The following is a 14,159-nucleotide window of genomic DNA, read 5'->3' on the forward strand; positions in this document are numbered from 1 at the left end:
ATATTTCTCATGTTCAAAACCATACTTCTAAGAAAGATAGAGGAAGAGAGATAAGGTGGATAGAAGCCCCCGAGATGGCTCCTTGGCATCTTATTAAAGAACAAATATAACATATAACAAATATAACAGTCAAGGTTCAGCAGTATCAACAGTGGGAGTTCTATTCTATTCATTAATGTGTGGTCAGCATGTATGTATTTTGGTGGTATTTGGGTTTGAACTCAGGGCTTGGATTTGAGACAGGTGCTTTATCATTTACACAGCACCCTAGCACTGTATTATATATTCCTGAGTTATCAATTTGGATAAAAATGGATTTAAAAGAGCCACATATGTATGTATATGTGTAAACATGGCAGTACCAGGGCTTGAATCCAGGGCCACACCCTTGTTAGATATTCTCTCTACTCCTTTACCATATCCTCAGCTCTTTTCCTTTCTTTGTTTTTTTTTTTGCTTCAGATACTTTTTGGATAAGATCTTTTATTTTCCCCCTGGGCTAATCTTGAACTAATGTTCCTACCTATGCATCCTACATAGCCAGGATTGCAGGAAATAGCCACCATTCCCAGCTTTTTGGTTGAGATAGGATTTCAGACTTTTGCCTTGTGCTACCATGATGACATGAAGTATTTTTTGAGGGTACATGTTCTACACGTACCCAGGTGGATATTTTCAACAAATGTAAACACACGTGTAAGTCAACATCTATGTATTGACAAAATCTGGATCAACATATGGTTAGTCAGATGTTGAAGCAAGCAGTCAACAGATAATAGATGGCAGACATATTGATGTTCATTGTAAAACTCCAACTTTTCTGCATGTTTAAAACATTTCAAGTTGCGTATGGTATCACATACCTGAATCTCAGCAGTGGGAAGGCTGAGGCTGGAGGAACAGGAGGTTCAAGGCCAGCTTGGGCTATAATAGTGAGTTCAAGGACAACCTCAGCTCTATCAACATAGAGAACTCAAGCTAGGAGGACATTCACAACTAAATATTGTAAGGGAACCTACATTTTATCTCAATCTCTGAAATGGAAGACATTCCATAAACACTACTTGTATTGTTTAGCAGAAGTTGACCTTTCAAGCATCAAATCCTTATTTTTTACATGCCTTCTCCTTTTTCTCTTCCTCCTTCCCCCTCTCCTTCTTGTTGGTTGTGGGGCTTGAACTCAGGACCTGAGCCCTGTCCCTGAGCTCTTTCATTCAAAGCTAGCGCTCTATGACTTTGGGCCACAGCTCCTCGTCTGGTTTTCTGGCAGATAATTAGAGATAAAGAGTCTCATAGACTTTCCTGCCCAAACTGGCTTTGAACTGTGATCCTCACATCTCAGCCTCCTGAGTAGCTAGGATTAAAGATGTGAGCCACCAATACCTGGTGGTCCTTTTAAAGTCTTACTTTGAAGGAACTAGTTCTAAAATGCACAATGAGATATACCTTAGTACATCTATATTTTTTAATAAACTATAGTGACACCAAAATAAGAACAAAATCAAGTAAAGAGTAAAGATAGAAACACAGTTTGTGCCACGGTTCCCACTGAAAGCTACAGCTGTCCTTCCTTCCTTCTTTCTTTCTTTCTTTCCTTCCTTCCTTCCTCCCTTCCTTCCTGCCTCCCTCCCTCCCTCCCTTCCTTCCTTCCTTTCAATTTTTACTGTTTATTAAAGCAGGGATAGGTTCTGATTGAGAACTGTTGAATGAAACTAAGAAACTGTGACTCAGTTAGTCTGTAATAAAAAGATCACCCACTGGAAAAAAAACCTGGCCCTAAAAACTATATCTTATCACACATTAATTTTCTCCAGATAGACAATTATGCTGTTCTAAACAAAAACATGATTATGTGGGAAAATCAAAGCCAGAGGGGCTGAGTGAAGTGTTCGTCAGCTACACCATTCAGCTCCCTGCGCTGTAGGGTGGGAAGCCGGGGCAGGGGGACGGAGGATGTGGGGAGCCAGGAGAGTCTCCACCATAGTCTGCTTGCCTTGGCCAGGCAGTCTTGTGTCAGGAGATCACAAGCCATTATCAGAGTCTCCAGACTGGAAACATGTCTTCGTTTCCAGAATCAACATGAACTTAGAAGGAAGTACATAAAGTGTTGGAGTCAAATCTGAAGTTGACTTTGGTATTTCACTCTTTCCCAAACCTCCAGGAAAACAGAGGGTACAAAAGCCAACACAGCACTTAAGATCAACATGTAATAAATTTCCGGATCCCTGACACAGTTCCTCAAATAACCAAACTCCAGTGTGGTTTGGCACATTCATCTCACAGGAGCAAGAGAGAATTATCCAGAAATTTTTCTGTCTCTCTTCCCCTCCTCCCCACAACCCCACCTAAGGATTGCATCAGGCATCCAAGAAGACATAATCTCTGAGTTTTAGGAACTTTTAGAGTCTGCATTGAAGTCAACTTAAAATTCAACAGATATGCCCCAGGAATCTGTGATTGAAAGCAATGAAAATTTGGGGTTTTGTGATCAAAATGAGATGTTGCTATCAACAACCCTCAGAAAAACTAAGGCAAAAATTTACTTCTTTTCTAGCCATGACTCCCCCCCCTTTCAAATGGACACTCACACATTTCTAGGCACTCAAGTCCTTTCTTGGGTTCTACTACAGTGATACAAATGGTCAGGGAAAAAAAAGCATTGTTAAGGACAAAGATCTCACAGACTGCATTCCATTTACAGTTAAATCTTCATTGTTGGTTGCTTTAGTTATGACAACTGTAGTCTAAATATCCTAGGAAAATCTTTCTTTCCTTCAGGAAAGAAAATAACTCAGGCTGAAGAGCTAGGGTCATCAGCAGGCCAACTCCAAGCCAGGCTGGAAAGATCGCTCCCCTCTTCCCCCACCCCCCCAAGGCTTATTTCTATGTAGTACTCTCCCAGATCTGCTTATTTCTGTTCTTTGATATTTCATGCACTAAAAAGCTCTTTTGAAACTGGATTAATACATAAAAGTACAGTAAGGTTCTACTTAAAAAAATGTCCATTTCTTGCTGAAGTCAGTTAACATTTCTGATAAATAACAGCAGGGGGGAAAAACCCTTGGATTTCTATGTGGGTTTTCCATACAGCCCTGGCAAAGAGACTAGAAGAAAAAATAGAATGGAAAAAATCAAGTAGGAAAAAATGAGCTGAAGAACCAAAGAACTGTAAGTGAAAGGGACACAGAATGATCACAAATAAGAAAATGAAATATATTGAAAAATGTTTACCATAATGTTGTGTTAAATTGAGTAGTTTGTCCAACTTAGCAACAAACTTTTGTGATTAATAATAATATAGGGATGTCTGATTTCCTGTGGAGTCTTTGACATTTATTTGCAAGTAGACGAGCATTTTCTTAAATATGTGGGTGAAAGAAAACTAGGGAATATATTTCATCTTTCTCAAAAATAATTGTTAAACAGCTGTAGTCTGGGGATAGATGACACTATGAAATATTTTTTTTCTGGTACTCAGGGCCTGGGTGCTGTCCCTTAGAATTTTTGCTCAAGGCTTCCACACTACCACTTGAGCTACAATTCTATGTCCAGCTTTTTGCTGGTTACTTGGAGATGAGTCTCATAGCCTTTCCTATTCAGACTGGCTTTGAACCTTGATTGTCGTATCTCAGCCTCCTGAATAGTTAGGATTACAGGTGTGAGCGACAAGTACCCAGCAAGAAATTATTTTTAAATAACAAACAACTATATATATATATATATAGCTATAATGTAAATGGACCATTCCAGTCAGTTATGACTGAAAGCTGGCCTAGCTGTGAGGTGGCATGTTTATGGCCCCACGAGGCAGTGCATACCAAGGACACTCACGTTTTAGGATATTTCTTTGCTCTAATTCTTCAGTGGTTGGCCTCTGGCTGAGTCTCCTATAATGACAAAAAGAAGAGTTTACAAACAAAGCTTCTTTAGTGGGAAATACCAAATCAAACAATAAAGCCAGACCCGTTCATTAAATACACAAACTTCCTTCCTTAGCATCATTTTGGTAACTCCAGATTGTGGCTTGGAAGGCCAGCAATCCCCACGCTCCATTCTATTTCTTTCTCTTTGAGACAGAACTGTGTGTCTATCACTTGGGACCTGGCTACAGACCTCAGCCTCCCCAGTAGCCAAGCAGATGGTGTAATGGTTTTTTTTTTTTTTTGGTCTGGTCATGGGGCCTGAACTCTGGGCCTGAGCACTGTCCCTCAACTCTTCAGCTCAAGGCTAGCACTCTACCACTTGAGCCACAGCACCACTTCCGGCTTTTTTCTTTTTGCATATGTGGTGCTGAGGAATCGAACCCAGGGCCTCAGGCATGCAAGGCAAGTGCTCTACCACTGAGCCAACTTCCCAGCCCCTGGTGTAATGGTTTTTACAGTGGCATGTGAGAAGAGTTGCATTTTAAGTTCTGCTTGTTACCCTTCAAATGAATGAGTGGCTGGGCGCTGGTGGCTCACGCCTGTAATCCTAGCTACTCAGCTCCTGAGATCTGAGGGCTGCAGTTTGGAGCCAGCTGGGGAAGGAAAGACTCTTATCTCCTCTAATCTACAAAAAACAAAAAAACAAAAACTTGAAGTGGAGTTCTGGCTCAAGTGGTAGAGTGCTAGCCTGGAGCAAAAGAAGCTCAGGGACAGTGCCCAGGCCCTGAGTTCAAGCTCCAGGATGGCACAAAAAAATGACTTGAGTGTAATCTCTTCATTCCCTTTCCTTTTCAAGCCATACATGCAGTTGGGACTATCCAAGGGACGACGACATCATCATCATCATCATCATCATCATCATCATCATCATCATCATCATGATATGTTGGCAGTACTGGCATTTGAACTCAGAGCCTTGTATTTGCTAGACCGGCATATTCTGCAACTTGAGCCACACTTATAGCCTTGTTTTGCTTTATTTTTCCAGGAAGAGTCTCAAGGTTTTTGCTTAGGGCTGGGCTTGGACCACGATCCTCCTACTTATATCTCCTGTATATTTTGGATTACAAGTGAGATCTACTACTGCCAACTTGTTTGTTGTGATAAAGACTCCCTAACTTTTTACCTAGGGTGGCCTCTAATCTTAGTCCTCCCAAGTGGTCGAGATTACAGGCATGATTCACTGTGTCCAGCCTGCCATTCTTCTTTTTATTTTTTCTGATTGTGGGGCTTGAACTCGGGGCCTGGGCACTGTCCCTGAGGCTCTTTGTGCTCAAGGCTAGCACTCTACCACTTGAGCCATAGCACCACTTGTGGTTTTTGAGTGCTTAACTGGAGATGAGGGTCTCATGAGGATTTTTCTACCTGGGCTGACTTCAAACCACCATCCTCAGAGCTCAGCCTCCTGAGTAGCTAGGATTACAGGCATGAGCCATCGGCCTGTAGACATTATTCTTGTATATAAATACCATTCAGTGATTTAATTTCTCCATAGCAAAACAAACAATAGCAATAAAACAAACACTCCAACAAATCCTATAAGCACATATTCTCTTAGATAGTATAAAAAGTACAAAGCAGGAAACACAATAAGAGAGAGATTAGGCAGAAATCCCATGAACAGTAATTCTAATCTGGTTTTGCTACGAAGAAACTATGTGGCCTTCAGAAATCTTCTTCCTCTCCTTGAGCTAGTAAACTGCACCAGAGACCATCTCGTCAGCCAAACCTAGCATACGCACTAACTGATCCTCTGTAGAAAGTTTGTTGGGCCTAGCCTGAGCGAGACCTTTAGAGATCTCAAAGCCACTGGCTGGCAGAGAATTCACACCTCAAAAGGGGACGGGTTTTTGATTGATTCACCATACAAAACTAACTTTAAAAGACCAGATGGGCTGCTATGTCCGTAACTTCCCCCAAATTCACATTGATCTCAGGTAGGTTGTACACTTCAGGAGGGAGGCAGGTACAAATCAGTCAGTCCTGCTTACCACACCAGCAATTACCTGACCAGCTTGGTTCCGATTTGATGCCGGATTTCCTGCCTCTCTTCTTCAGATGTACGCTGTAAGATGTTTTTGTCTTCTAACTCTTTCTTGGATGGTCTGTTGCCAAGTTTGATAGCAAGAGTATCCCTCCGCCGGATCTTACTTGCCAAAGTACCTGAGGATTTAAACCAGGTGAGGGATGCAGATAAAACAGCCATTAGCGAGTGTGTTCAGGTTACCCTCCACTTTAAAGAGGGTGCAGGCTAAATTCTTCATCCACATATGAGAGGGCAATTCTAATTAACCGAGGGGGGAAAAAGATTTCAACTTGGATATAGTTCATTCTGAGAAGCTTCCTGAACTATTTTTTTTTAAATGTTCTGGGAAAATATTGGGACACCATGAAAAAACTTGGAAGTCTATAAGCTCAATACTTGGAAACAGATAGCTGAAGAGATATGGTGGTATTTCGCTGATACGGTGGATAATGGAAATTAGTGATTGCACAATGCTTTTCCTGCCTTTTCTTTTTCAAGTTAACACAAATTTTATTTGTTCTGTACAGTTAATCCCTGTCATCCTCTGTGCTGCATTCATGTTGGCAAAGAGTCTAGCATGTACACAAATGTTGTAACCTTCAATTACCCATGGACCCTTAAATCTCAGCAGATGAGCTCATACCCGATGGATGACATAATTTTGCTTTTTTTTCATCCTCTATACAAATCAGAGGGAATCTGACAAACTTCTGTTTAATCATGAGTGCAACAAAATTTTTTCTTTTTTTTATAGTCCCCCACTTCTTTTTCCTCTCCCTTTTTCCAAACAGTGTTTTATGGTTCCCATTATGCTTTCTTCATGTGTACATGTGTGTATAACTTTGGTCATCTTGACCCAATTTTTTTGACTTAACATTTTTAAATATATATGCATTCATAATATATAAATATATATGCATTTTCATAATCTATCAATTCAATCCCATGGTGAAGTCCTCCCAAGTCATCTTGCTCAGAGGTTTTAAAAAATAACCACACATTCTAGTTCTTTAAGCTGAATATAAATGGCAGCATTGACTTTCTTTTATTCAGGCATGCTCCCTATTCTACCTTTCCCTGATGTGTTGAATGAGCATTTTTAAGTCTAAAAAGCTACTTGCCATTCACTCATTCCTCCCTCTTCTTTATGAAAACTGCTGTGTAGAAGTAAGTGAAATTCTCACACACTTAGATGAACAAGCCAGTGTACCCTGCCTTGATGCTGTCTCTTCAACAACAGTCCCAGGAGGGAAGGGGGCATCTCTGATCTGAGAAAGGCACTTCTCATTAGAAAGCCTTGGTATAAACACAAAGGTGCCCATTGTAGTTCACGGATGAAGGCCAGAGCCATCCCTTGGCATCATCATCCACAAAGGCTTGTCATCATAGCTAAACTTTAGGATAGCCATACATCTACTGTGAGAAAGAAAGCCAAGAGAAGAAAAACACCAGCTGTCTGGTAGCTCAAGAAATCTGTGCTCTTTGTAACATGCAGCTGCCTCTGTCCACCATCCCCTCCCCTCCCCACCTCCAGCAAACAGTCTTACTTTCTCCACTGCCATCATCATCCTCATCCTCTTCCTCATCATCATCTGTGTACAAGATGGGGCCATCTGAATCAGAGTCGGTGGCCTGGTACTCCTGTGGGCCATCTTCCTCTGAGGATTCTCCCATCAGTCCAGGGGCCAGCAGCTGAGGTCCTGCCTTCTCCATCTCATCTTTGGTCATAAAACTGGGAAGGGCACAGAAACAGAGGGGTGATGCGAAGCTCAGAGCCACCTGAGGGGGCGCCAACATCGTAAAAGGAGCTTACAGCGCCACACGGGCACTGCTCAGACTGGGGGAAAGCAGAAGCTGGACGGAGGGCGTTGTACATATATTCCACATTCTGTGTATCCGTTCACGAGTCACTATCGTACATGTGAGCTCTTCCCATTTTTTGGCTATAGTAAATAGTATTGCTAAGAACCCAGGCATACAAATTCAATTCTTTAGGCTAATATACACAGAAGGGGATAATTCTGTGTTTTGTTTATGTGTGTGTGTGTGTGTGTGTGCACGCACACACACACTAGTCTGAAGGCTTGAACTCAGGGCCTGGAAGCTTATCCTGTGCTTTTGTGCTCAACACTAGTGCTCTACCACTCAATCCATGGTACTACATCCAACTTTGGTGGTTATACAGAGATAAGAGTCTCATGGGGCTGGGAAGGTGGCTCAGTGGTAGAGCGCTTGCCTTGCATGCATTAGGCCCTGGGTTCAATTCCTCAGCACCACATAAGCAGAAAAAAAAGCTGGAAGTGGTGCTGTGGCTCAAGTGTTAGAGCCCTAGCCTTGAGCTGAAGAGCTGAGGAATAGTGCCCAGGCCCAGAGTTTAGGCCCCATGACCGGACCCCCCCCAAAAAAAAATCCAATCTAGAATCCAGATGGGAGACTCACAGTTTACTCAATGTTCTATGTTGCATACAATGTTATACCTATTTTCTTTTTCTTTCTTTTTTTTTTGGGTCCGGTTGTGGGGCTTGAACTCTGGGCCTGGGCACTGTCCCTCAGCTCTTCAGCTCAAAGCTAGTGCTCTACCACTATGAGCCACAGTGCCACTTCCGGCTTTTTGCTTTTTGCTTATGTGGTGCTGAGAAATCGAACCCAGGGCCTCATGCATGCAAGGCAAGCGCTCTACCACTGAGTCACCTTCCCAGCCCGTCATACCTATTTTCTACTTTATCAAATTAATATTAATGAGCCAGATGTCAGTGGCTCACTCCAGTAACCCTACTGAACCAGGAGGCAAAGATCTGAGGGTCATGGTTCAAAGCCAGAGTGAGCAGGAAAGAGTGAGACTTAGCTCCGGTTAACTAGCAAAATGCCACAAGTGGAGCTGTGGCTCAAGTGGTAGAGCCTCAGCCTTAAGCATGAAAGAACTCAGGGACTGCCTCCAGGCCCTAAATTCAAGCCCCAGTAATGGCACACAAAAAAAGTTATACGACTGTTCTAAGTTATACTTAACATTAACTACTGGTTAATTACTGTCAGTCAATCTTCCCTTCACTTTAATTCACCCCCCCTCTAGTTTCTTGGCACGTTGGACAAAATGGTGCTTCTTGACGTGTTTAACACAAGTCACCTTGGATACAGCCTCAAAATGGGTTGATCAATTTCTGCCTTAGAATGCAGCACATATGTCTGTTGTGGATAAAACTACCAACAAACAAAACCCTACACTTAGAACCCCACAATCTGGAAATACAGGTTAGGTATTTTTATACATAGCTACTTGCCCTCTTTCAAGTTTTGATGTTTGTATTCCAAACAGAAGTCTTTTCATAAAATGACAAGATTTTTCACACTTTAGGTAACTAAATATAACCGAGGGAGAGTTCTAAGTAAAACCAGCATCTAAGAGTCCAAACTTCACACTTAAATATCCACTTGACAGAGGAAGAAAGAATTCAGAAGAAAATTGGAGAGAAAACTTACTCCAGGTTCATTAATTCAAGAACAAACAGAAACTATCCATGTAAGATAAATTATAGTTGGAATTTTCATTTTCGACGAATGTATAGGTTTTTTTTTTTTTTAAAGGAAAGCATTCGTTACTTTGACTATCCCTACCAGGAAAATCTATGATATTCTAATGACCCGTGACATCCTAATCTAGGTCCCCCAAGGGTAGCATCAGTAGAAATGGAAAACTGACATTTACCAATGTGACAATTACTCACATGCAGGCTTTCTAGGAGTATTAAACTCTCAGCGTGTAGTATACTTAGTATAAAACAGTAGCTTCCTGTTTATGGAAGTGAACTGAACAGTCAGGTCATCTTTGACCATCAGCTCTCTCAATGCTCAAGACTACCTAATATCCTTATTCTTCAGTATGTTGAATAATTAATCCAAGAACTCAATAATCTATTTCCATAAATGTAGATGTTATCTTAAACACTTGTACTTTTTGGGCATGTTGGCCAATATTTTGCTTTAAAAAAAAGAAAAAATCAATCACACTCACAACTGGGCACTGGTAACTCACGCCTACAATCCTAGCTATTAAGGAGACTGAGATGTAAGGATGGCTGTTTGAAGCTATCCCAGGCAGTAAATTCCATGAAACTCTTATCTCCAATCAACTACTTAGAAAAAGCCAGAAATAGAGCTGTGGCTCAAATGCTAGAGCTCTAGCCTTGAGCAAAAGAACTCAGAAACAGCACTCAGACCTGAATTCAAGCCCCAGGACTGGCAAAAAAGAAAAAAGAAAACAAAACCCATGAAAATAAATAGTTTGAGAAGAGATCTGAAGTGATTCCCGGCCTGCATCTCAATACGCAGTGTCAGGTTTGCACTTGGGCTCTGCCTCCGTTCACGCATAGTGTGATTGTGAGCATACTGTTACCTCTCTCAGTCCCACTTTTCTGATCTATAAAGCAGGAAACCCCAGGGGAGATTTATCTGAATTAAATGATAATGAATGTAGCATCCTAGCTCCTGATATTAAGAATTCAATAAATGAAGGTTATTTTTCATAACCCTTTAAAAAGTTGATATTTTACTGTCGTGATCAAAACCAATCTAATTAATACATGAATGGTTTTTTAATGAAAGAAAACCTACTAAAACATTGAAGATTGGATTTAGGTTTTATTCTTAGAAACAAGATAGAAGAAGCTGGATTTAAGAACTCCAAGCCTTCCCTAGATAGAATTAGTAATTCCATCTATGACAACCTTCTGTTCATACCTGTGGGACAAGAAGGATGCCTTATCTTACTTAATCTTTCAGTAGTGCATTTGTAAGACTTTGTGCTTAGATACAAAGCATAAAGAAAGATGGGAATTGTAGGAAGATCCCTGCGTTTCTAGATTGGGCAAGTGGTTATGGTAGGACCATTATCTACCAGTAGATAAAATAACCGATTCTGTATAGAACTAGTGGAAGGCTTCAGAGAGGAAGCTGGGTGGAAAATTAAAGGAGGAAAAATGAGAACCCCTCTTCTCTTGTTGGAGAAGGAGTTGGAATTCTAGAGGTTTTTCCTGAGTCTTAATTTTCTTGGGGGAAGAAGCTGACTTGTTATGATGATGATGGGTAAGCCAACTGGACCCCAATAATCAAGGTCTAAAGATAAACAATCTAAGGAAGGAGAAAAGAACTATTTAAACACACACACACACACACACTGCCGAGCTGCTGTGTATTCTTGAAAGTTAAGAGAGCTGAAGTGGTGTTTGTAACTTCATCAATGAAATTTTCTCCATAGCTCTTGGCATTCCCAGGGCAGGGCTAAGAAAAACCAATGGCTGGACTCCGTGTGTGTTTACCTAACATTCATCAGCTCAATAAAAAATAGAGACTCATTCATGACTTGAGTGAACTTTTTGGTACTTAGATGGAAAGTGAGATTTGGGCCTGACTTACCATTTTGCGTTTTCTCTGTTAACACTTAAGCCAGTGCCTGAGTAGAGAGTGGTGGGTTCTTCGGTCCCAAGGAGTTGGCTGGGGTCTAAGGCAGAGATGGGCTGGCCAGCTCCATTGCTGACCAGGACCACTGGTGTGTCTGAGGCAATAATGCACTGATCTTCAAGAGGCAGAGGGAGGGCTGGGGAGGAGGGTGGTGGAGTCACAGGAGGCAAAGGGCCGGTGGCCTTGGATTTGCCAGTAGCCTGCTCCTCAGCCTCAGGGACAGTCTGCTCGGGTTGGAGGCTCCCCACACTGGTCTCTGCAGGGTCTCCTTTAAGATCAGATGGGCCAGGTATGGCGGCGTCTAAGGACAGTCTGGAGGCCGATGACTGCTTGCCAGTTTTTTTCTTGCCCTTTGCTGTTCCCACTGTCCCTGTTTTGCTAGCAACTGTCTCCTTGGAAGCTCTCGGTCGAGAAGAGGTGGATGAAGTGGACGGTGAAGCAGACGTTTTGGAACCAGTTGGTTTTTTCAAGTGAGAAGAGCCAGCTAAAACAGAGAGATGTTGCATTAAAGACCAAAGGATGCAATGCTTTTGAATGAAGTGACTAAACTGTAATCGCTCATGACATTTCAACTGTTCCCTTTAACATTTGGGAGAGCATCAGCTAATAATGCTATTGACCTGGTTTTCTGTCTCCCACCTACCCTGAATGTAGTATGGAACAAATGAAACGTAGAGAAAAACTAAGGGGCAAGAGCCCCCTTGCTCTTCTCTCCTGTCGTGTTTTGGGGAACAACCAAAAGGGAGCCCTCAGCTCTTTGTCCTATGGCTACCCAGAACAGCTCTTTACCTGTAAAAAAGAGGCACTGGGGTGTGAAGAGGACCGTCACCAGTGGTCAGCTGGGTCCACTGAGAGCCCAAGTGAGTCTCCACATTGACGGGTGTTCTCTAATGGAGTCAGACACGTATTCTGAAGAAGCTGTGCTATGCCACCAGCTAGCCTTTTTCTAAGTCAAAGCAAATTCACTTGTCTCCTTGTTAAAGAGTAACCACCATTTCAATAACCTACTAGGACAAGGCACTCAGGAAAGATAAACCTCCTTCAAACCATCAAAAGGTAAGGAAAATGGTTTCAATTGTTTTGTTTTGGTCGGTCATGGGGCTTGAACTTTGAGCACTGTCCCTCAGCTCTTCCGCTCAAGGTGAGCTGTCTACCACTTGGGCCACAGCACTCTTCCAGTTTTCTGGTGTTTTGTTTTGGAGATAAGAGTTCCACGGCCTTTCCTCCCTGGGCTGGCTTTGAACCATGATCCTCAGATCTCAGCCTCCTGAATAGGTAGGATTACAGGCGAGAGCCACTGGTACCTAGCCGGTTTCATTTGTTTTTACAAGAAGAATTTACATGGGTAGCATCTGAATAATTTGAAAGGAAAGAATATCACAATGAGAGCTTCTACAATATCTTTTTATGTGTGTGTATATATAGAATATATATTATAGTGATATAGTGCCAATCCTGGGGCTTAAACTCAGGGCCTGGGCACTGTCCCTGAGCTTTTTGTGCTCAAGGCCAGCCACTCTGCTACTTGAGCCACAGCTCCACTTCTAACTTTCTGGAGGTTTATTGGAGATGAGAGTCTTACAGATTTTCTCCCTGGGCTGGGTTCTTCAGGTCTCAGCCTCCTAAGTACTTAGGATTACAGGTGTTAGCCACTAGCATTCAGCTTTATTTATGTTTAAGACAAGGTCTCACTATATTGTCTAGGTTTGTCTGAAGTTCCTGGGCTCAAGTGATCCTTTTGCCTGGGCCTCCTGAGTAGCTGGTATCTATGTGTGCCAACTCACCTGCCTCTTCCCACAACTTCTGATGACAGAATTCATAAATAAATCTAATGACTCTTTTTGCTTGTGTTCAAAATGACTCTTTAAAGGATTGCCATGGTCTATTTGCTTACTTCTGGATAGCTCTGCCTTTCACTAAATTGTTTGTAGAAAAGCAAAGTCAATTATCTTCTTCATGTCATTCTCGAAAATATATTTGATGCTTATGAGACTATTCTTTTGTTTCATGGCCTCTATGATCTATAACTTCTAGCTGCTCTCCTATTATAATGTTACATGTCTCTCTAACTTCATGAGGGGTTATACCATCTTTCATAGAGAGATGCAATCTTAGGAAAGCTCTTGTTAGTACTGTGGTGACAAACCACATTGATGCTACTAAACATAACTTGAGTTATAACTACATTGAAGTCAACTGGGAGGGTCAAAGATGAAATCTAAACAAAGCAATAGTGACAGGAGTCAGTTTCATGTAGTGACAGGTCCAGGCTCAAAAAAAAAGTCTCTCTAGTGTGGGTTGTTTTTTCTCTCTCTCTCTCTCCTCTCTCTCCCTCTCTCTCTCTCTATATATATAATTTGTATATAATACACAATATAGAATTCTCCATCACCAAATCTAGACTTGGAATGACCCAAGTTCTTACCTTTCCTTGTGTACGAGACAAACTCACTAAGCATACTTTTGCATCCTAAGCCTATTTTAAACTAATTTTTTCCAACAGATTTTGTGCCTAAACATGCTCTACTGTTTACTTAGGTAAGTTTGATGGAATCTCTTCCATCTATCAACACTAATAATATTCTAGTAAATTTTTAGAAAACTCTTTCATAAGATACATTTAATTTTACCCTGTCTTAAGAAATAAAATTATTATTTTGGGGGCTGGGAAGGTGGCTCAGTGGTAGAGCGCTTGCTTTGCATGCATGAGGCCCTGGGCTCAATTCCTCAGCACCACATAAGCAAAAAGAAAAAAG

At 41.7% G+C, this 14,159-nt stretch overlaps 1 protein-coding gene across 1 annotated transcript in view; it reads right to left on the minus strand.

Annotated features, from left to right (window-relative positions):
• Positions 1–14,159, minus strand: part of Phactr2 (phosphatase and actin regulator 2) — a 102,602-nt gene that overhangs the window by 16,509 nt on the left and 71,934 nt on the right. The window contains exons 6-9 of the mRNA XM_013027006.1: positions 11,359–11,887; positions 7,497–7,681; positions 5,930–6,086; positions 3,832–3,887 (exon numbers count right to left, since the gene is read on the minus strand). Of these exons, the coding sequence (XP_012882460.1) occupies positions 3,832–3,887; positions 5,930–6,086; positions 7,497–7,681; positions 11,359–11,887 (927 nt within the window). The remainder of the gene's footprint in view (positions 1–3,831; positions 3,888–5,929; positions 6,087–7,496; positions 7,682–11,358; positions 11,888–14,159) is intronic.

The sequence above is a fragment of the Dipodomys ordii genome, unplaced genomic scaffold, assembly GCF_000151885.1.
Source record: "Dipodomys ordii isolate 6190 unplaced genomic scaffold, Dord_2.0 Scaffold98, whole genome shotgun sequence".
Classification (NCBI taxonomy): Eukaryota; Metazoa; Chordata; class Mammalia; order Rodentia; family Heteromyidae; genus Dipodomys; species Dipodomys ordii.